This window comes from Ahaetulla prasina, chromosome 5 (genome assembly GCF_028640845.1).
Source record: "Ahaetulla prasina isolate Xishuangbanna chromosome 5, ASM2864084v1, whole genome shotgun sequence".
Classification (NCBI taxonomy): domain Eukaryota; kingdom Metazoa; phylum Chordata; class Lepidosauria; order Squamata; family Colubridae; genus Ahaetulla; species Ahaetulla prasina.
The window spans coordinates 10,700,478-10,721,846 of NC_080543.1; the positions used below are offsets into that span (position 1 = coordinate 10,700,478).

The 21,369-nt window shown below is 37.2% G+C and overlaps 1 protein-coding gene across 6 annotated transcripts in view; it reads right to left on the reverse strand.

Moving 5' to 3' along the window:
* Positions 1-21,369, reverse strand: part of PICALM (phosphatidylinositol binding clathrin assembly protein) — an 86,068-nt gene that overhangs the window by 57,547 nt on the left and 7,152 nt on the right. For all 6 annotated transcript variants that reach the window (XM_058184688.1, XM_058184687.1, XM_058184689.1 and 3 more), the window contains exon 2: positions 1,176-1,318. In XM_058184688.1, coding sequence (XP_058040671.1) covers positions 1,176-1,318 — 143 coding nt within the window. The remainder of the gene's footprint in view (positions 1-1,175; positions 1,319-21,369) is intronic.

The window sequence follows — 21,369 nt, forward strand, 5'->3', positions numbered from 1 at the left end:
ATGTGATTGCAGGATGCTGCAAATGTGGCCGAGTTGCCGAGCACCCCACATGTAGTCACATGACTGCACGGGGGTGGGGTGGGGATGGCATGACCATCAGAACTTTAGAAACATGTTATAATTCCCTTTTTTTCAGGTAGGTCATAACTTTGACCGGTCACAAAGCGAACAGTCGTAAGTGAAGGACTATCTGTAATGGCATTAAGAGATTTCAGAATTCATCTTTTTTTTTTTTTACAGCATATGAAGATTGAACTAAACATAAAAACTGAGTGGAAGTAGGAATTAACCTAAAGCAGGGGTCTCCAACCTTGGCAACTTTAAGACTTGTGGACTTCAACTCCCAGAATTCCTCAGCCAGCAAAGCTGGCTGAGGAACTCTGGGAGTTGAAGTCCACAAGTCTTAAAGTTGTCAAGGTTGGAGACCCCTGACCTAAAGCACCCATGATAAAGTTTTACTAGTTTGGCTTTCAAGATGAGGGTATACTTAAATATCTCCTTATGAAGAGACAAGGGATCCCTTACCAAGAACCACAGATGCATGTAGACAGACGCAAATATACCCCCGGCAGAAATACTTCCAAGACAAGGAGTGTAAAACACATTTTTTCCTCAGATGAATTTGTATAGAATTATATACATGATTGACATCTCTGGTTACCTTCCTATTATATATGACGTTGCTAAGTCTGTACATCTTTAGAAATTATGAATGAGCAAAATTTTTAAGAGTTGCTTTTTTTCCTGAACCCTGTCCCCTTTTGTTTACCATGGTTTAATCATATAGTAACTAACAAGTATCATTTAAAATACAACATCCTTCAGACTGTTTTTTGCCTTGAAACTAGCAGACTTGGCACTTTTAAACCGAGGTGCAAATACACTTGCTATACCAAAATACACCACTCTTCCTTTGTATGTAAATTGAATTGTTATATATTCTGGTATTGCCAACATGTATTTGCTAGCCCTTTCTTTATCTTTTTATTGTTTTTGAACTATTTCCCCACCACCAGCAGCCACCAGGGAGAAAGGAAGGACCCACATGTATCTCCAAAGCAATATTCCCCAGCCTAGCAACCGGCCATAATTGCTGGTAATTATAGGAGGGTGGGTGGGTGGGTCCGGCATGTTTCACAGGCATTAACTGAAGTTATAAGAGAAGCAGGTGTTACCTCGTTTCCATGAACCATGAGATGGTGAGTTGTGATGAGAGATTTGAAGACTACTACCCAGCTACTGTTGGTTGTCCTTTCAAATAGGCTGTCTGCCAACTGGGGGATGTTTACGTTCATGTCATTTGTACACAGTATTAAATCTGAAAAAGAAGGAAAATTCATATTGATATTTCAAGCCAAACAAGCTCCATTCAATTAGGAAAAGCTTCTTATTCCTCCAGGGTCCCATGAGCCACTAAGAAGAGCACAACTGGATTTAAACCGTGCCTCTTTCATAGAATACATTCCAGATCCCATGCAAAAGAATTCCTAGATTACAGATTAGCAGAGTTGGAAAGGACCTTGCAGGTCATCTAGTCCAACCCCCTGCCCAAGCAGGAGACCCTACAACTGCCTCTACCTAGGATTGAACTCACAACCTCCTGATTGTGAGGCAAGAGCTCCATCGCACATCAAACTCACAACCTCCTGATTGTGAGGCAAGAGCTCCACACAGCCACAGCAGCTGTGTGAAGAATCCTGTACAGGTACACCTCGATTTACAACCACAATAGAGCCCAACATTTCCGTTACAAAGTGACACATGTGTTAATTTTACTCCCTTTTACAACTTTTCCAGCCACAGTTGTTAAGTGAGTCACTGCAGTTATTAAATTAGTAATACAGTTGTTAAGTGTATCTGGTTTCCCCATTGACTTTGCTTGTCAAAAGGTCACAAAAGGGGATCATATGACTATGGGACACTGCAACCGTCATAAATGTGAGTTAGTTGTCCAGCATCCGAATGTAAATCATGTGACCATGGGGATGCTGCAGAGATCATAAGTGTGAAAAATGGTCATAAGCCATTTTTCAGTGCTGCTGTAACTTCAAACTGTCACTAAATGAACTGCTGTAAATCGAGCATAGCCTGTAATAGTAGGAAAACAAAAATTAAGTAAAATCATTAACTGTACTACCCTAATTTTACTGCTAAATTAAACTGGCTGATAAAATTCACAGGGAGAAAATAGGTTTAAAACAGGAAGCTCAACCAGTGGATCATTATCTTCACATAATTTCTCAACACCTTCCTAAAAGACTACTTTAAATTTATATCAACAAAAGACCTCTTTTTAGACATCTAACATCTATTATGATAACATCTATCATGCTACTGCTTGTAAAAGTGAATTATTCACTCAGACATCTGCTTAGAAAAGTTTGTGGTTGAAAACTGAGAATTACATTTACAAGAAGGTAGAAGAAATAAGAGTTTTTGATCGGTTGTGGAACTACCTTCATGTGGCTAACTGTAGGTCTAAGGAGGGAATCACCTTTTAGAGCCTTGTTAGCAAGTTGGTAGTTAGAAAAACAGGTTTCTGGCCCTCTGTCAGCATTTAATTTTTAATTTAAATATTTGCCATTCTGGTTCCATACAGCTCCCACGCAAGGCCTGAAAAAGTTACTGCTACCTTAAGGAAGTGCAGACAAATCCAGCAAATCACACATTCACACTTGCTGTAAAGTGCTTCTTTGCTTCAGACCCCAATACTAATGTTCAAAGTATTCATAACTTCTAGCTTATGAAATTGGTCGGCATTATCCATGAGTATTGGAGCTCTGCTAGAACCTGCCTCCACAAGGTAGATGAGTAGAGAAAAAGGAGTCTTGACAATTAGGAATAATTAAGCTGGTTTATACCAAGACCACTAGGAAGAATTAAGTTACTCTATAACAAGGTTAGAGACTTACAGCCACTGATTTACTTAAGTGATTGAGCTGGTTAAAAATGTTAAAGAAGCATTACAACCATTTAAGACAGTTCCACTGCCAAGTTTAGTTTAATGGTTTTAATATCAGAGAGAAAGGAGGGAGGAGGAGGAGGGTTCAATAGGAAAAGGAGGAAATATGTATATACAACTATTTACAGGAAAACCTTATTCTTAATATCTTATTTGGATGAAATTTCTTTATGTGGAGGATTTTTGTTTCCACAAATGAAGTATTGGAAATATATATTGTCACCACTTCCTGAACGAGACCAAATTGCTTCCTGCCTCTGATTCTCATGACTAAATGCTAGCTTTCGATCTTGGTCAACCACACAATTCATTGAAAAGGCTGGCTTTGTTCATTTATGGAATTTATATCCTGCCTTTTCCCCAAATATGTTCAAAGGCTAACCAAACAATGGAGCTCTATTATTAAACCCAATTAGATACATAAACATATTAAAACACAATGAATAAAAAGCAATGTCCAGTATGTCTCAGAAATTTAGCATTCATGTCTGCTTCCACAAAGAGTTGCTTAAATAAAAATGCTTTAATATGCAATTAGTTTCCAAAGAGTAATTTAGATTTGGCTTTTCAGTTTCCCGTCTTCTTTAGGACAGTTTATAAGAAAAGTGATTATGAATTAAATTTATAATTTCAATTAAACCAAACTAAAGTTCATTAGCTTGCAATATACAGTAATTTAAAATTAAAATGAATACCTCAAACACAACCTGCATTTGATCCTATGTCAAGGCACGGCGTGGACAAAGAAATTTATGGGATTGTTTTTAAGCAACTGTATATGGTGTTTTAAGATAATCTTTAGGTTAGAAAGCATGAGCATGCTTGGGATAAAACCAAGCTTTGGCTGTGCTTGCTGCATATGCCCAAATTGTACCAAAGTTTTTGTGGGTATTATCCTTGCTATGTACTGGGATCGCTACGTGTGACACAGGTATGGCTAACACTAGATTCTAGTCTACACGTTTTCTGTAGAAGTAGTCCTTGACTTACAAACACAATTGAGCCCAAAATTTATGTTGCTAGGTGAGTTTTGCCCCATTTTTACAATTTTTCTTGCCACATTTGTTAAGCGAATCACTGCATTTGTTAAATTAGTAACACCTTTTGTTAAGCGAGTCTGGCATCCCCATTGATTTTGCTTGTCAGGAGGTCACAAAAAGTGATCACGTGACCCTGGGACACTGCAACGGTCATAAATAGGAACCATTTGTCAAGCATCCGAATGGTCATAAGTGTGAAAAATGATTGTAAGTCACTTGTTTCAGTGGTTGTTGTAACTTTGAACAGTTACGAAATGAACTGTTATAAGTTGAGGACTATGTGTATTATGTGAACTATGTGAACCTTCCGCCGCGAGCTTAAGACACATCTATTTATTTGCGCAGGGCTAGCCTAGGGTTTTAGTTTTTAAATTTAGTTTTTAATGGGGTTTTATATTATTTTATTCTAGTGATATTTTTAATTCGGCCTAATTAATAAGTTTTTTAATTGTTGTTTTTACCTGTATTATTTGCATGTTTTTATCTGGCTGTGAACCGCCCTGAGTCCTTCGGGAGATAGGGCGGTATAAAAATTTGAATAAATAAATAAATAAATAAATAAATTACTAAAGGCATTTCTGTGAGTCATATGTGACTAAAGCTATAAAGAGCAACCATATGAGTTGGCAAAGGTCAATATGTGTAAATAAAGACTGTAGTACTATATAAGTAAGATTGTAATTTGAATGCAGTAGGAGTACATTAATTTTATGTAATTGTTTGTTAAATTTATTGGCCATCTATCTTGCCATGGGCTGCTTAACTTGAATTTTAAAAAATGACATGAAATATATGTTTCTTTGAAAGTAAGAGAAAGATAATAAATCTCAATGAGGATAGTCTTGCAATATGGAGCAATGTTGATGATTATATGCGTGAAAATGAAGGTGTAGATCGAATTGCAATGACATAATTCGTTGCTGAGGATATATAAAAGGTAAGACTGTTTGCTGATAGTTTTATGATACTTGCCAGTGAAAGATGATAATGGAAGAATCAGAAATGAGCATTTGGCAGGGGCTGTGTGACACTGTGAGAAAAAATGAAATATGGGGAAAGATTATTCTAAATGGTTGGGAACAGGGGTACAGAGTAGGTACAGAAAAAGTGTTTGGGTCACAAGGAATGGTGGCTGGTATTTGCACAGAAACTATGTTGAAATGATGTGGTTTAATTATTTTATTTGTATCCCACTTTTACTATTTATACAAATAACTCAAGGTGGAGAACATCTCCAACACACCTTTCTCTTCCTGTTTTCCCCACAACAACCACATTGTGAAGTGGGTTGGGGAGGGGGGGAGAGAGGGAGAGAGAGAGAGACTGGCCCAAAGTCACCGAGCATCAGGGTTGTGTTAGACCTCGGGGGGGGGGGGGTGTCACTTGTGTTCGGGTGCCTGTGGTGGCCTGAGTGCTCTGCCAGTGAAAACAGCCTCCTGAGCTCCGTTTTTGGCTGGGACAGCCTCCTGCAACCCTCTGCCAGCAAAAACGGAGCTCAGGGGGGCCGCCCGTGGCCCTCCCAAGCTCCATTTTCACTGGCAGAGGCACCGCGGACTGGCCCTTCGCTGTTTCCAGGGCAGCCCTGCGGTCCAGCTCTAAGCACCCTGCGGGCCAGATCCAGCCCCGGGGCCTTGAGTTTGACACCCCTGACAGCGGGTGAGAATGCTGCTTTGAATACAGTGGAAAGAAGGTTATACTGGGGCCACTGAAGAGTGTGAATTTATATTAATGAACAAAAATGAGTGGAATGATTAAATAATTCAAGATATTTCCAAGCTGACCAAAGCACATCCCTCCAGATGCAAAACAGCTGCTTCAAACTCAAAATGAAGCTCTGCAAATTTGAAATAGTTCAAATTCAAAATGTATCTCAACACAAAAACATTCAATATGAAAGGAATAGTTTGTTCATTTTTCTTAACCCAGCAGAGGGACAACAGAATAATCTAGTACAAGGGAAGGAACCAGAGATGACCTATTTTACTTATCATTGCCTTTCTCTTTGGCTCTCTGAACTTTATGACTCCTAATAATTTGCTTACACCTTAAAGTTTATCTGAGCGTTTAATTGTCTCTGAGGGCAATCATTAAGCCAGGGCAACACAGTACAAGTTTACACGCCAACTGTTTAGATAGATGCAAAAAGTAATTAAAACTACACAAATTTCCAACTTTTCCATATTAATAGAATAGAATAGATGCTTTATTATTACAGGTAATCCTTAAAACAGCCTGGGAATCTCATCATAAGTCATGAGAAACGTAAGTTCAGCACCCACATGGCCAACTGTATTTATTATTTATACCTTGCCATTATTATTTCTAGAAATAACTCAAGGCACAAACATATCTAATACTTCTCCTTCCTCTTAATTTTCCCACAACAGCAGCTCTGTGAGGAAAGATGGGAAGAAAGAGAAAGTGACTGGCCCAAAGTCACCCATCTGGCTTTTGTGTTTAAGGTGCCACTAGAACAGGAGTCTCCAACCTTGGCAACTTTAAGACTTGTGGACTTCAACTCCCAGAGTTCCTCAGCCAGCAAAGCTGAGTTGAAGTCCACAAGTCTTAAAGTTGCCAAGATTGGAGACTCCTGCACTAGAACTCCTGGTTTTTAGACCAATTCCTTAACTACTAAACCAAACTGGTTTACAACCTCTTTGGCAGTGGTTGTTAAGTGAATCTCATGGTTATTAAGCAAGTTAATGCATTCCTATGATTGTTTTTTTTTTTGCCGAAACCAGCTAAAAGGACCAGTTTCCAGTAAAAATAAAATCATAAATTGCATCGTGTGACCACAGAATGCTGTAACCAGTCTTAAATGTGAGCCAGTTACCAAGCAGGTGAAATGCAGTTGGAACACCGGAACTGGGGTATAAGTATCTTTCCGTGTGTGTGCGTGTGTGTCTATTATATGTTTATAACAGTTTTGTCATATGCAGTAGTTATCTTACTGCATATTTTCTAAGACATACTTTTGGTTAGAATTTGAGTAGATCCTTCTAAATATAGTTGCAATCAACATTATGACGGCTGGATTAAATATTCCTTATTGTGAGGCCATATGCCTCTGAATACTAGAGAAAGTGGCCCAAAGTCATCCATCTGGCTTTTGTGTTTAAGGTGCCACTAGAACAGGAGTCTCAACCTTGGCAACTTTAAGACTTGTGGACTTCAACTCCCAGAGTTCCTCAGCCAGCTTTGCTTTGCTGGCTGAGGAACCCTGGGAGTTGAAGTCCACAAGTCTTAAAGTTGTCAAGGTTGGAGACTCCTGCACTAGAACTCCTGGCTTTTAGACCAATTCCTTAACTACTAAACCAAACTGGTTTACAACCTCTTTGGCAGTGGTTGTTAAGTGAATCTCATGGTTATTAAGCAAGTTAATGCATTCCTATGATTGTTTTTTTTTTGCCGAAACCAGCTAAAAGAACCAGTTTCCAGTAAAAATAAAATCATAAATTGCATCATGTGACCACAGAATGCTGTAACCAGTCTTAAAAGTGAGCCAGTTACCAAGCAGGTGAAATGCAGTTGGAACACCGGAACTGGGGTATAAGTATCTTTCCGTGTGTGTGTGTGTGTGTGTGTGTGTGTGTGTGTGTGTGTGTCTATTATATGTTTATAACGGTTTTGTCATATGCAGTAGTTATCTTACTGCATATTTTCTAAGACATACTTTTGGTTAGAATTTGAGTAGATCCTTCTAAATATAGTTGCAATCAACATTATTAATGCGGCTGGATTAAATATTCCTTATTGTGAGGCCATATGCCTCTGAATACTAGAGAAAGTGGGAGGCAGGGACCGTTGTTTTCACAAAATGCCTCTCCATTTCTTAAAACCATCTCTGATTAGGCACTAGAAATCAGAATTGTGATTTGGAGGAATGTTAGTCTGATTCAGCAGGGTTTTTTCCATGCACTCTTGCTGATAAGCATCAAGACACAACTAAGTAAATTTTCAGTCTACAGGAAACACATACTGATTTTCTAATAGTCTGGGTCCACCTGGGGAGAATATCGCAATAAAAAATCAATTTGAACAGGAATTCACTAGACTTGTAAATAGGCCAGATATCCAGCAGAATGAGTTGGAAGCAAGATGAAATGTACAAAGGTCACACAACATGGGTAACAGCATTGCCCTGTGAACCAGGATACTTGTGTTGCAACTTTTAAGTCTTGCTTTTTTAATCAAGCAATAAATTACTGTTGTATTTTAACTGTAATTCTGCAGAAAAGTCTCAAATATTCAGTCTTCAATTCCCACTATTCACCAGACGACCAAAACAAGTTGGGAAGTAGCAATGGAGGGTGATATCCCTTTATAAAGTTTTCTAGTGTTTGCAAAGGATGTCATACAATATTAAATGGAGGTGTGTTAACAAAGACAAAGAGAGCACACTGTGCATCAAATAAATGCAATTACTTATAAAGAAATGTAGTTAATATGAGTAATATGAAATAGTACAAATACTTGCATGCTGCCCAAGAGGAACAACTCCATAAAGTAGAGTAACCACTTTCAAAATAGAACAGAAAAACACATTTACAATTGGACTTTATTACTGATGCCACTAGAAATACTGTGTTTCCCCGAAAATAAGACCCTGTCTTATATTTTTTTGAACCCTGAAATAAGCGCTTGGCTTTACTGCCATGCGCTCAAAAGCCCAATTGGGATTATTATCAGGGAATGTCTTATTTTGGGGGAAACAGGGTACCATGCCTTGAAAACAAATTGGGAAATCAAACAATGCCCCTAAAAAAAGGCAGTAACTACTTCTATATTGTTGCCAAGATAATTACATTCACATGTCCATTAAGTCATCAGAGCCAGCTCAACTTATAGGAAACTTCTAGTTACTGGGTTTTTTCACTCAAGAGTATGGGAAGCCCCCCCCCAACAATGAAATATTTGGGGGAATATTAAAACAGGCAGAATATTAGAGGCTGGTCTTTATGGAATGGAGATTTTATATCCATCCAGAAAGACTGGGCCAATCTATTCATAAGCAAAGAGACTCCAAATAAGCAACACAATTAGGTAAACTGACAAGATTAGCTCAGACAAACACCTCGGATTTGCATTTCCCCTTTTGTCTGAAGAGCCAGCCATGACCCCTACATGACCCCAAAGGGATCTGGCAACAGCCATTGAAATATTAAAGGACACTTTCCTTCACAGGAACCGGCATCTCAATCACAAAGCTCTAAAGAATGTATAAAAGCCCAACCCCATTTTGTCAGCCACCCCAGAAACACGCTGCTGTCACTCAAATTTCTGGAAAACCAAATAAACAAAGGCTTTATTTCCTGCAGCAGCCGCCATTTTATTTCCAGTGTCCTTCTCCCAGCTTGGAGCCTGGACCGGATTTTTATTACAACAAAGGTAACTGAACAAAAATTAATATGCATCAATTCAAAATCACTAGATTTCTTGCGCTGCATGTAAGAATTCTATTTTCAAAAAAATAAAATGGCAACAGGCCATGTGATGGATGATCTTTCTATCCTCAAATTATAATGTATGTTTCCTTGAGATTCCTATTTGTCATTAGATAGGAAGCAGGAATTATCATTTAAAGAATAGTATAATAAAATACAGAAGAAACCAGTCTTAAATATAATTTGTTTACTAAACTAGAATTTAAACCACAATGTCAATTTTGCACAAACCATGGATCTTAGAAGTTCAAAGCATCCTAAAATAAAATTATCAAGTGTATCTAATTCTGTCTTTGGACACATAAAAGAAATAATGGCCCTTGGGAAGGCACTTTCCTGTTATTAATATAATACAAAGTTGTGATTTACGTGGTTTATCAACTGTGTCACTGTACTCCAATTCCTTCAACAGTACCGTCAATATGACCAGTAGTAAGAAAAATAATCCCCAAACAGAAATATAAAGGAAAAAAGAAAGGAAACCTAACAGTTTGGTATTTCAGCAGAATGTTGCAAGTATACAACAATACACATTCCCTATAATGATATGTCACCGGATATAAGCTCAGGTTAAATCTTATAGATGAGAAAAACATTCTGACAAGTGAAGTATTCAGGGACAATGCAAGTTTGGAAATCAAAAGTTCTAAAAGCACCAGAAGCTTAAGATGGCAGAGCATGCAACTGATCAAAGTTACATTTTCTTCCTGTTATTAAAAAGGAGGGGATAAAGGCCTCAGTTGTAATTATAACTTTTCTGCTAATTATCATCCTGCACATTCTCAACAGGCATGTTAAGCAGTCTTCACTGTATTGAGCACAAGATCTGATGTTTGCTTTTAGATATTACTTATTGTTAAAATTTCTAAACTGTCCAAGTCTTAAACAGACTATGTGGGGCCCAAACAATACGGTCAATACATAAATACAGGTAGTCCCCAACTTAAACAATTCATTCAGTGAATTCAAAGTTACAATGACACTGAAAAAAGTGAGTTTTTCACACTTACAACCATTGCCGCATGCCTGTGGTCATGCAATCAAAATTCGGATGCTTAGCAACTGGCATATATTAATGATGGCTGCGGTGTCCTGGGATCACATGATTAATTTTTACAACCTTCTGGGAAACAATGTCAATGGGGAAGCCAATTCATTTAATCACCATATTATTATTAAGTACTGCAGTTGTTCATTTAACAACTGTAACAAGAAAGGTCGTAAAATGGGGCAAAACTTAATTAACTGTCTTGCTTAGTAACAGAAAGTTTGGGCTCAAATGTGGTCTTATGTCAAGGACTCTTGTAAAGTACAATAGTGTTGTTTACATAAATATTGTTACAGATCTACCAATTTGGCATCAATCATTTCCATCCATGAAGACCCAAAACCTTCTAAAACAAAGCTGTTTTTGCTAATTACTGCAAAGCTAAACGTGGAAGCTTTGATGGGGGCAAAGCTATTCCTAGGAGGGCTGCTCCCACAAATAATGCTGCCTCTGATCTCCTTAAATTTAGTATCTAGTTTGATTTCTTGCTTTAAATATGTATGTGCCCAAGGGGCAGAGCCTCATGGAGAAGGGGCATGCAATGGCCCTCTAAGTGCACAATGGGCACTGTACCATAGTAAGATCTGCCAAACCTGGATTCAAATTCAATTTCCCATCGCTGCAATACTATACTGCTGCTATACTGAAGGGAAGAGGAGGATATTATAAAAGCCTCCAGAGGACCAATGGGCTTTAAAGGACCTAAATGTGTATTTTTACTTGTTCCACTGGATTCCCAGTCATTTTTGATGTAGTGCAGCAAAACTGCAAAGCAGCTTAAAGAATGCATTTATTACAGCATGAACTTTCTTAAATGCAAGCATTTTAGCTGATGGGGATTGGTGGGAAGGGGAATGCTCAATTATGAATTTAAAGGGAAATAAAATATGGACAGCAGTGGATTGTGCCTCTGTTGACTTCAGCCATTCAGAAAGCAATTGTCTCTAGTTTACTACTGTGGGTGGAAATCTTGTGGTCATCAGCTGACCAAAAATCTTATTTAGAAACGTGTCCCAACTGACTTAAGGTTGCCCATCTCTACTACAGATGCTCTGAATGCATTAAGCAAGAACGACATCCCTATTCTCTTTTGCTAAGTAGCCAGTTGCCAACCTTGATTTGTTTACTGCACTTACTTTTCCCAGATACACACACCATCTCTGAATGTAAGAGACTCCATTTAGCTATTATAATTAATTCATTGATAAGAGTCATGATCCATAAATCCAAGGCAACCCAAATGCCTCTATTAAAAACTGTCCCCTCCCTTTTCAATGATAATATACTGTACCACGTTTTCCAAGGTTTCTGGCATAGGTTTATCTAAAGCAGGCAATAACTTACTCTACACTATTTCATATGCAGTTATGGGAAAATCTCATTGTGCCCATGTAAAACACCTCTGGTTTGCAAGTTGCATGGTTAGCAATAAGCTCCCTGATATAATTCAAGAAACTGGTTTACTGGTTGCCATCCATAAAGCCCTCATGGCACAGGGTCCAGTCATCCAGGAAATTGTCAAGGGTTAAATACTACCTCATTATTGAAATAACTCAAATGTAACATAAACTGAAGGCATACAAGTCTATGCGAACTGTTTTTGGTCTTTAGATAATATCCAATATTATAAAAGAAACACATTAATTGCACCATTTTATCGACATAAACTGCAATGGGACTATAATGCTTCCAAGGATTAACTATAGAGACCAACTTAAAACTATGAAGCTCTGAAACTGAGAAAGTTAAGCTGCAACAGCAATATATCTTGTAGGCTACTGTTTCAGATCTCCTGACATTTCCACTGCTATTCTTCAGATTCATGTCCTTTTCTGGAAAAATCTAATTCTGGTTTGTTTTTTTTTAGTTTCATTTGTTCTTTAAATATCCTGTAGAGCCAAGGGTCAATGATAAAAGAATATTAGCCAAGCTCTCATTCAAGAACTTTAATACAACTAAAAAGAATGTGACAAATGACCTCTCACTGATGCAATATCCTGTATTAAATTCATATGTTATTTTTACAGGAATAGCTTAATAAATCACCACTGAAAAAGATGAGCACAACCAACTCACCATTTCATGTTTTCTAAAGTGTTATGCACAATTACCACATTGTTCAGAGTATAAGACGCACCTTAGTTTTTGGGGAGGAAAATAAGAAAAAAGCTGATTGTCGGGTGGATTGGCCTCCCGGAATACCCCCAATCAGCTGTTCCCAGAGGTGAATTTTAGCAACAGGTTCATTGGTTGTGAGCTCTGTGCCTTGCTATCTTTTTGCTTTTTTTTTTCTGCCTCTAAAACTTTTGAAAAAAACTTTTTTTTCTGCCTCTAAAAGCCTCTGAAGCTCTGTTTCTGAAGCTTTTTTTGAAGCTGTTTGGAGGCTTTTTTTCTGAAGCTTTTTTTCTGATACTTTTTCAGCCTCTGAAACCTCCATTTGAGAAGCTGGGCGGGGCTACATTCGGAGTATAAGACACACCCAGATTTTCGCCCTCTTTTTTGGGGGAAAAAGGTACAAGTCCTAATAAATGACACTTTTTTGCACTCAACAACCAGTCTTACAAGCGAAGTTGTGAAAAACCACAATTTCAGTGACTACTCCTGATTATCATACACTCATGGTTCCATCTTCTCTAGCAGGGAATCTAAATACAATTTTGAAAGGGAATGAGGAATTGGTTCAGTTGTCAGCAGTTAGTTCTCATGTAACCTTTCCCACTGTGAACTGCTTACTAGAAAGCAGTGAATAGTTTATTATTATTATAATAAACTATTGAATAATATCGTAGTAGTAATAATAATAATATTCAGTTGACTGAGTTTCATGTTTAATGAATAAAGTATATAATAATAATAATAATAATAATAATAATAATAATAATAATAATAATAATAATACATATTGAAGTAAGAATGCTAAAGAACTGCCTTTAACTAGTTTTACACCTCTTCATTTTATATGCAAATATCAAAAAGTACTTCCCTGCTTTTCCAATTGAAGATAGACAATTTCAGTCCCTCATCTCTCTCAACTGTTCTTTATGCTAGGAGCAAATTCATTTGCATTTCAGATCTGTTTGACAAGAAGCATGCAAAATATCAATCATACTGTTAGCTTTATTATACTCTATACATCAGTGTACATCACAAATAATCAACAAATAACACGTTCTGAACCTTTTCTCTGAACCTTTTCTCAAGAGATAACCGGCATCTCATCAATAATCCCAATTTGCATTAAACACAAAAAAAAACCTGTAGACATAATTATCATCATAATTATCATCAGAAAACCCACTGTAATCAGCAATTCACCCATGTGCCTGAGAAATGAATTTCCGGACAGACTCAAATGCATGTCATCTGAGCCTCACCTGAGCTTTCTGAAACTTTTATCACAGACTGAATATACATGTAAAAAACCCTAGCAAACCATCAAGTTGTTTATCTCAATCTACTGTCCAAAAACAGGCTGATAGATTCTGAGAAATAATAGCTTACTGCAAATTTTCTGTGTTGTAGCTAGTATGGACATATTTCAAAGTTAATTATAAGTAACTGGAATAGTACCACAGAATATATTTTTATAGTCTATAGGTTTTTTTTAATGAGACAAGCAGGTTTTCTTTAAATGGCTACTATGTAGCATGTCAACCTAAACCCACATATTTCTCTTCCTGTTATTAGCTGTGAAGCAGAATCCTAGAATTTTATTTTCCTGAGGATTACTGAAATATTAGCTAGCTGGAACAATATTCAGTAAATAAAGCTGCAGGCCATAAGTATAATCTGGAATCAAACTATTACTAGTAAGAGTCAAAAAATCAAAGAGATTACATTTGAGTATACATTTTGAAACAAACCTATTCTGCTTTGTTCTATAACAGGAATTGGAATTAAATCAAAGTGGCAATCATAAATGTGCTTAGCCTGAAACAACAGTTCTTTATAATCTAAAAGATGTGTATAGATTCACAGCATATTATTGCTTCCTTATCATGAGTATCACACAAAGTTACACCATCTCGACACATTTGTTAGGCTTGTTAAACAGGGTAAGTAAGGCATTATTTGTTGATTTTAAAGATACAAAACATTTTGTGTTTTAAAATAGGCAGAGCTAAAATATGCCTCTCCAAGGTCATAGCTATCAGTAACTAAACACTAACTGGTTTAGATTAGAGATAGATAACATTATGGGGCATCTAACTCCATAAAACAGCCAAGGTCAAAAAGTGAGACAGATCAGTGTGTGTAATTAATAAGCAGAATTAATAAAGGCTTGTACCAGGGCCAATAAGATGACGGAGGGAGGGAAAGAGGGAAGGAAGGAAGGAAGGAAGGAAGGAAGGAAGGAAGGAAGGAAGGAAGGAAGGAAGGAAGGAAGGAAGGAAGGAAGGAAGGAAGGAAGGAAAGCAAGCATGCTTTGTGAATGTGACTGGTTGGAGATAAATGTCTCATATATTTCCAATAAATATTTTAGGAGGCTCATCAATCTTTCCCAGCAGAAAGGGTGAGGGGAATAGATATGCTATCATACAGTAGCATTTGCTGCTTACTGTATGATAGCCTATCTATTCCCTCCCATCCTTTTAAAACATCAGCAAAACTCAACAGAACTTGCACATCTCATTCTTAATATTTTTGGGGATCCAATATTATAATAGTGTTCCCAATTCCTTGAGATTTGTGACATTATTTTTTTTTTAATTTTTGAGCATCATTTAGGGAGTACTGTAGGAATCATAGCCTGGCTTCTGATCAATACTTTATTCCAAATTCCAAAGAGAGCACCAGTGATCAATCATCTTTAAAAACCTAGAGCTCTCCTTGAAACAAGACTAATCAGATGACATAGAAATGGTGTTGGAAAAATAATTGAAAGATAACTCATTTTCTCCATGCAATTAGTGCTTCCAGTGGAAAAAAAACCACCAAAGTAGTAATAAGACAACTGAAGACTTTGTATGTTATATTTACAACAATTATATACACACCAAGTAAAACATTACTAAACAAATGTATATTTTCCGGGCAACCAGAAAATCTTATTTATTGATATAAGATAATTGTTATTCAAAATAATAAAGAGAAAAACTGCTAATGGACCATTTTGAATTGAATCATTACTTAAACCAGCGGTCACCAACTGGTGGTCCATGGACCATTGGTGGTCTGTGAGAAAATTTTGGTGGTCCCCAGAAAAATTATTTGCATTTTTTTATATTGCACTAAATCAGGGGTCCTCAAACTATGGGTCCTGGGATGGATACATGCAATGAACATTTGTTCATTCGGTATCTTTTTGTATGGGTCGGGGGGGGGCAGAAATTCCGACTTGGGGTCTGCTTCAGCCTCCTGATGTGGGGTTTTGGGCAAAGGCTGGAGGGAAGGGCCGCTGGTGGAGAAGACCCAGAGGGCCTTGTTCCAGTGGGACTTCATCATGGCCTGGAACTGGCTGACCATCTCAGCCCACTGAGCCACCAGGTCTTGCACTCCCGCAGGTCTTCTCTCTGTTTGGAAAGCCTATGCTTGTAGTCCTCAGTGAGGTGCTTCTGCTGAGCCTCCTTTTCGCTCAATCCAATTTCAACTGAGCCAGCTGTTTTGCCAATTCTTTCTTGTGGTGCCTGCTTAGCTCCAACAACTGCTTCCAGTTGGGGCCCTAAGGAGCCCCTGCGGGCAAGCATGGGACAGTGAGTAGAGGCTGGCAAAATGCCCCTCGACGTGAATGACATTGAGTTGGCCACGGCCACCCAGTCACATGACCACCTTGCCACGCCCATCCAACCAGTCATTAGGCAGATCATATTAGTGGTCCACGGGATTTAAAATTATAAATTTAGTGGTCCCTGAGATCCAAAAGGTTGGTGACCCGACTTAAACTATTGTAGCGCAGAACAACCCAAGCATTATTATTCAGAATGAATCTCTGAAATAATTATATTTTGCATGCTAATGGATAAGTTTCAGGAAGTATCCTAGGGCAGATGGCCAACAGTATCATAGACAATATGGCATTGTCTAGCAACATTAGAATAACTAACGCGGACAATACTATTTTTTTGATATAACTAAAGCTTTGAACTGACCTCAGCTGTGTTATTTAATCATACTAAAAGCTTCAGCCTAGTTCTAATTTCATTTTACAGATACATTATATTTTCTAATGTTAAAATTTCAGAAAAATTTGACCTAAAATAAAAGAACACTAACCTGTGGAACACAATGGAGTAAACTCATAATTATTGCAATTTATATAAATCCATGTGTTAATGTAAAAGCAGCAGGAAACTATCTAGAAAGTATTAATTTCATTGCTATTGCAGAATGCCAGAACCTCCACATATTTATGGTTGATTCATAGTTACTTCAATGGCATCTAAAACATCACTGATTGTGCCTGTGAAATCTGCCATAGTGCTGAATACACAGTACCAAACTAAAGAGATATTTAGTCTTCATGGTTCTGCTGTATTAACAGAATAAAGGTATTTTATATTTTTAGTAAACTAATGAATATTCAGCACAAAAAAATAAGTTGGAGTTCAATCTTTTACACTGCTGCCCAATTTTATTGGATCAAGCAAAAACTAATCCTGAGCCTCTAGATTATTTGGGATAGTAAAAATGTGATATTAAGAAAAAAAAAAGAATTGCAGCTGTAATACTGGAATGCAGGAATAAATTAAATATCAAAATATTTCTAGCTGGCATCCATTAATTCAATTTTTAAAGGGATTTATAGCCCCAAAGGACCAGAAACCGCAAATTTGATCACAGGATCTTATTAAACTCATTATGCATTAAGCAATCATGTGAAAATACCACAAAGTTCACTCTTGTAGATTTAGGTACCGAAGTGCCACAATAGAATAGTAAAGGAAAAAATATTCAGTGAAGAGTTCATGAAAAAAGAGAACAAACTATTCTCATTAGAAATGTATATGTTTGGAAGAAAGTGTCAATCAACAATTCTAAATAGTAGACCTAGCATTATTGTAATGAATGTAGTCCCACCTTAGACATGAAAGCTGTCTGGGTGAATTTGGGCCAATCATTCTCTGTCAACTCAACTCAACTGTTTGTTGTTGAGGAAAATAGGGGGAGGAAGGAGTACTATACAGTTTTATATTTGCTTACTTCCTTGAATTATTTATAAATATAATATATATAATGAATAAAAATATCTGCCAATCTCTGTGATGGAATCTGTTTCATAAACTAAATAAAAATTAATTTAAAATTCTAACAAACTTTAAAACTGAACAACAGTGAGGAAGTCAAGGCAAGATAACAAGCAACTTCATTTTGCATAAATTGTTCATCCTTTTTACGTGCATCATCATCATCAGAGAGCCAGTTTGGTCTCTAGTGACTAAGGCACCAGCCTAGAAAGTGGCAGACCATGAGTTCAAATCCTACCTTAGCCACAAGCTGGATGACTTTGGGCCAGTCACTCTCTCAGCCCAGGTCACCTCACAGAATTCTTGTTATAGGAAAATAGGAGGAAGGTGGGTTGGATACGTTCACAACCTTGCATTTTTTGTAAAAATAATAAACGCAGGATACAAATAAAATAAATATAAATAAGTCATATATATTCTCCCTCCATCCATGTGAAAAGCCAATTTGTCATCCTAAAGTTCAAAGAAGGATTAGGGTTTTTTAAAAAAATAACATCATATTTTTTATTCAGCAGGTCCACTGTGATAAAAACAATGCCAATTCTAATATCTCTGCTCAAGATTTCTCTGTGACAGCAATAATGCTGGTCAATCCTTAGGCTCAAGCACATCTGCTTCTGGCATAATAGTAAAATCATAGTACGCAAGCTCCTTTAACTAGAGTTTCCTTTTTAACACAAAAAATACCAATCTCATCCAATTAAGATATCAGGACTACAGTAAAGTCTCCATAAATGTCAGGCAGCATTGATAATTCATGAAAGGAGTTGTAATCTAAAACTCAGGAGAAAGATATTTTAGTGGCTTGCTATTAGTGCCACAAAACCAATTTTGAAACAGTTGCTATTTTATGAAAACACAGTCACAGACCATTCTAAAATTAGCTATTTTAGAATGAAAGAAAGGTTTTCAGGAAGATCAAAATTTTAATGTTAAGGCTACATATAAGAAGCACCACACATAATGTATAAGGGCGAGGTGGAATGATTATACTACAGACAGCTGATTCATGTAATAGTGTGGTTACTAAAACCTAATATTCAGTCAGAACATTTAATATGCAAACAGATTTCCACAATGCCGTATAGGCACACATAAAAACACCAGGTGGCTATTTTTATTCCTATTTCAGATGAGAAACTGGTGTTGACAGCTGTTTGTCCAGCATCAATAAACAGCCCAAATATTCCTTGAAATTAGGGCCTTGTGAAATAAATAGGTTTCTGTGACAATGCAGGTTAAAGTGATGAAGCACAATTTGCTAAGCAGTGAAGAATTGTTTCAGAATTTCTAAAACAAATTCCAAACCAAATGTGTAAATAAGTCTTCAAAACAAGGTGAATCAACTGCAGCAACTTTGTTCCAAATGTTTTCAATCCCCAAGCAAGCTCATTTGAAAGGCACTTCTATTGTCAATTTTAAATAAATCAAGCTTGCAAAAAAAATTTTTTTTACATGACCTCATTTAGGGAAATGTTTAATACAGCACCTAAGTACTCAGGTGTGCAATACCAGTTAGAAACTGATTAACTATAATACTGGTGTGAAGAAAGAAAAGAATTCACTTATTAATTGGATGTATATGCCACCCGCCATGAATAAACAGAGTGGTTTACAAAATTACCACAAAGCTATAAAATAATGCAAATGTAAAAGCAATACAGAAAAACATCTATAAAATCCAAAGCATAGCTGAGAAATTCTGGGAACTGAAGTCCACATATCTTAAAGCTGGCAAGGTTGAGAAACACTGCCTGAAGCAACTGATGAAGATGGAATTTTGGGGATATGCAAAGCACCAGGTTTTATGCAAAAGATACACCAACTGGGATATCCCTAGGTCATTCTTGACCTGAAAAATGACACTGACTCCACAGAACAATATTTCACACAGCATCAGTAGATAATCCTCAACTTACAACCATTCGTTTAAAGATACAATCCTGCTTTTTAAAAAAGTAACTTGTCAGCATTTTTACTTACGACTGTTGCAGCATCTCTATGGTCATGTGATTAAAATTTGGATGCTTGGCAACTGGCATGTGTTTATGATGGTTGGCGTGTCCCGAGGTCATGTGATTCCCCTTTGTGACTTTTTGACAAGAAAAGTCAATGGGGAAGCCAGATTCATTTAACAACCATGTTACTAACTTTACTGCAATGATTCACTTAACTCTGGGCAAGAAAGGTCCTAAAATTGGGAAAAATTCTGTTAACTTTCTTGCTCAGCAACATAAATTATTGGGTCAATTGTGGTTGTAATTCAAGGATTACCTGTAATAAATACAAGAATAATTAAAGACATCTCTCACCAATGAGACTGCATTTTGTCTAAAGTACATGCTGGCATCTTCAACTACAAAACCATCACAAAACTCTGAAAGCTACTTAAAAGTGCACACCCGTTTTATAAGCCTTCTAGAAAGCATCAGAACCACTAAATGAAAAATGATAAGAACTTCAGAATCACTCTGCATGCTTTAGTGTGAGGTCTCACACAATCCATACAGTTCATCTAGACTTCAGCAGCTGTAACCAAATTTCACTTTCATTGTAGGAAAGCCCTGTGAAACAAATGGTAGGAATCTTGCCAATGCAATTAATTGTCTTCGCAAAAGCCTTGGTCAAACACAGGAAATCAGGAATCAAGGCAGGTTCAAATGAAAACAGGTTTATTGGTAAACACTCTACAAGAATCTGAACTAATAGTCAAAAGAATTCAAGGTTATCTGGATTTAGATCTCATGTGGGCACTTGAGTCTGATGAGGTGCTTGACCTCTCCCTCAGGCTCAGCCTGGTCATCTCCTACAGTCCTGTCTCCATGAGATTATCTTGTCCAGACTGAGGTATTGTTCTAGTCCAACCCACAAAGCAATTATAACTGACATTACAACAATGTGAGCACATACTGAGCAGGTATACTTATTTTTTTTTTTTTATCCAAAAAGTTTTTATTGGTCAAAAAAGGTTTATACAAATACATATCAGGTATGGTAAATTTTCATTTTTCTTATACAAGATAAGAATTTTACTCAAAATTTTAAACACATACAACAGCCATATGGCAAGCAGGTGATACGAAGTAGCTAAGTTTATCAATCTTACATACGCAATAAAGAAGGGTCAAGAATAATCAGAATATCATACAAAGGAGAATAAGGAAAACCAACACAATACCAAATATCATTGTCACTTCCTAGTTTTGGATCTCAGAACTCTGGGTTCAGCCTGACCCAACTCCAGGGCAACAGCGGCAGCCGCCTCCCCATGGTCTATAACCTCCCTTCTTCAACTCCTGGGTCATCTAATTCCAGGAGGGCTTTGTGTTCCTCCACGTAGGCCGCAGCCTCCATAATTGTACTAATTTTTTCGTAATGCCCTCCCGGAAAATCATCAATCCTCTGGCATCAGCCATCTGAAGCCTACTCCCTTCTGGTACAATTTGCTTGACAAAAAGTAATATTTCTTTCTCATTTCACGTACCTGTCTGGGAATCTGCCTCAGAATGGCTATCTCCCTGCCCCTATAAGTCAGTGCCCCACTCCTATGTTTTCTAAGAATTTCATCTCGTCTCTCTTCTCACAAATTTGACATGAACCTCTCTAGGAACTGCATGCGTGCATATTTTGAATTAACTCTATAAGCTCGATCCACATCCCAATTCATAAAGTCAACACCTCTCCCAAGAAA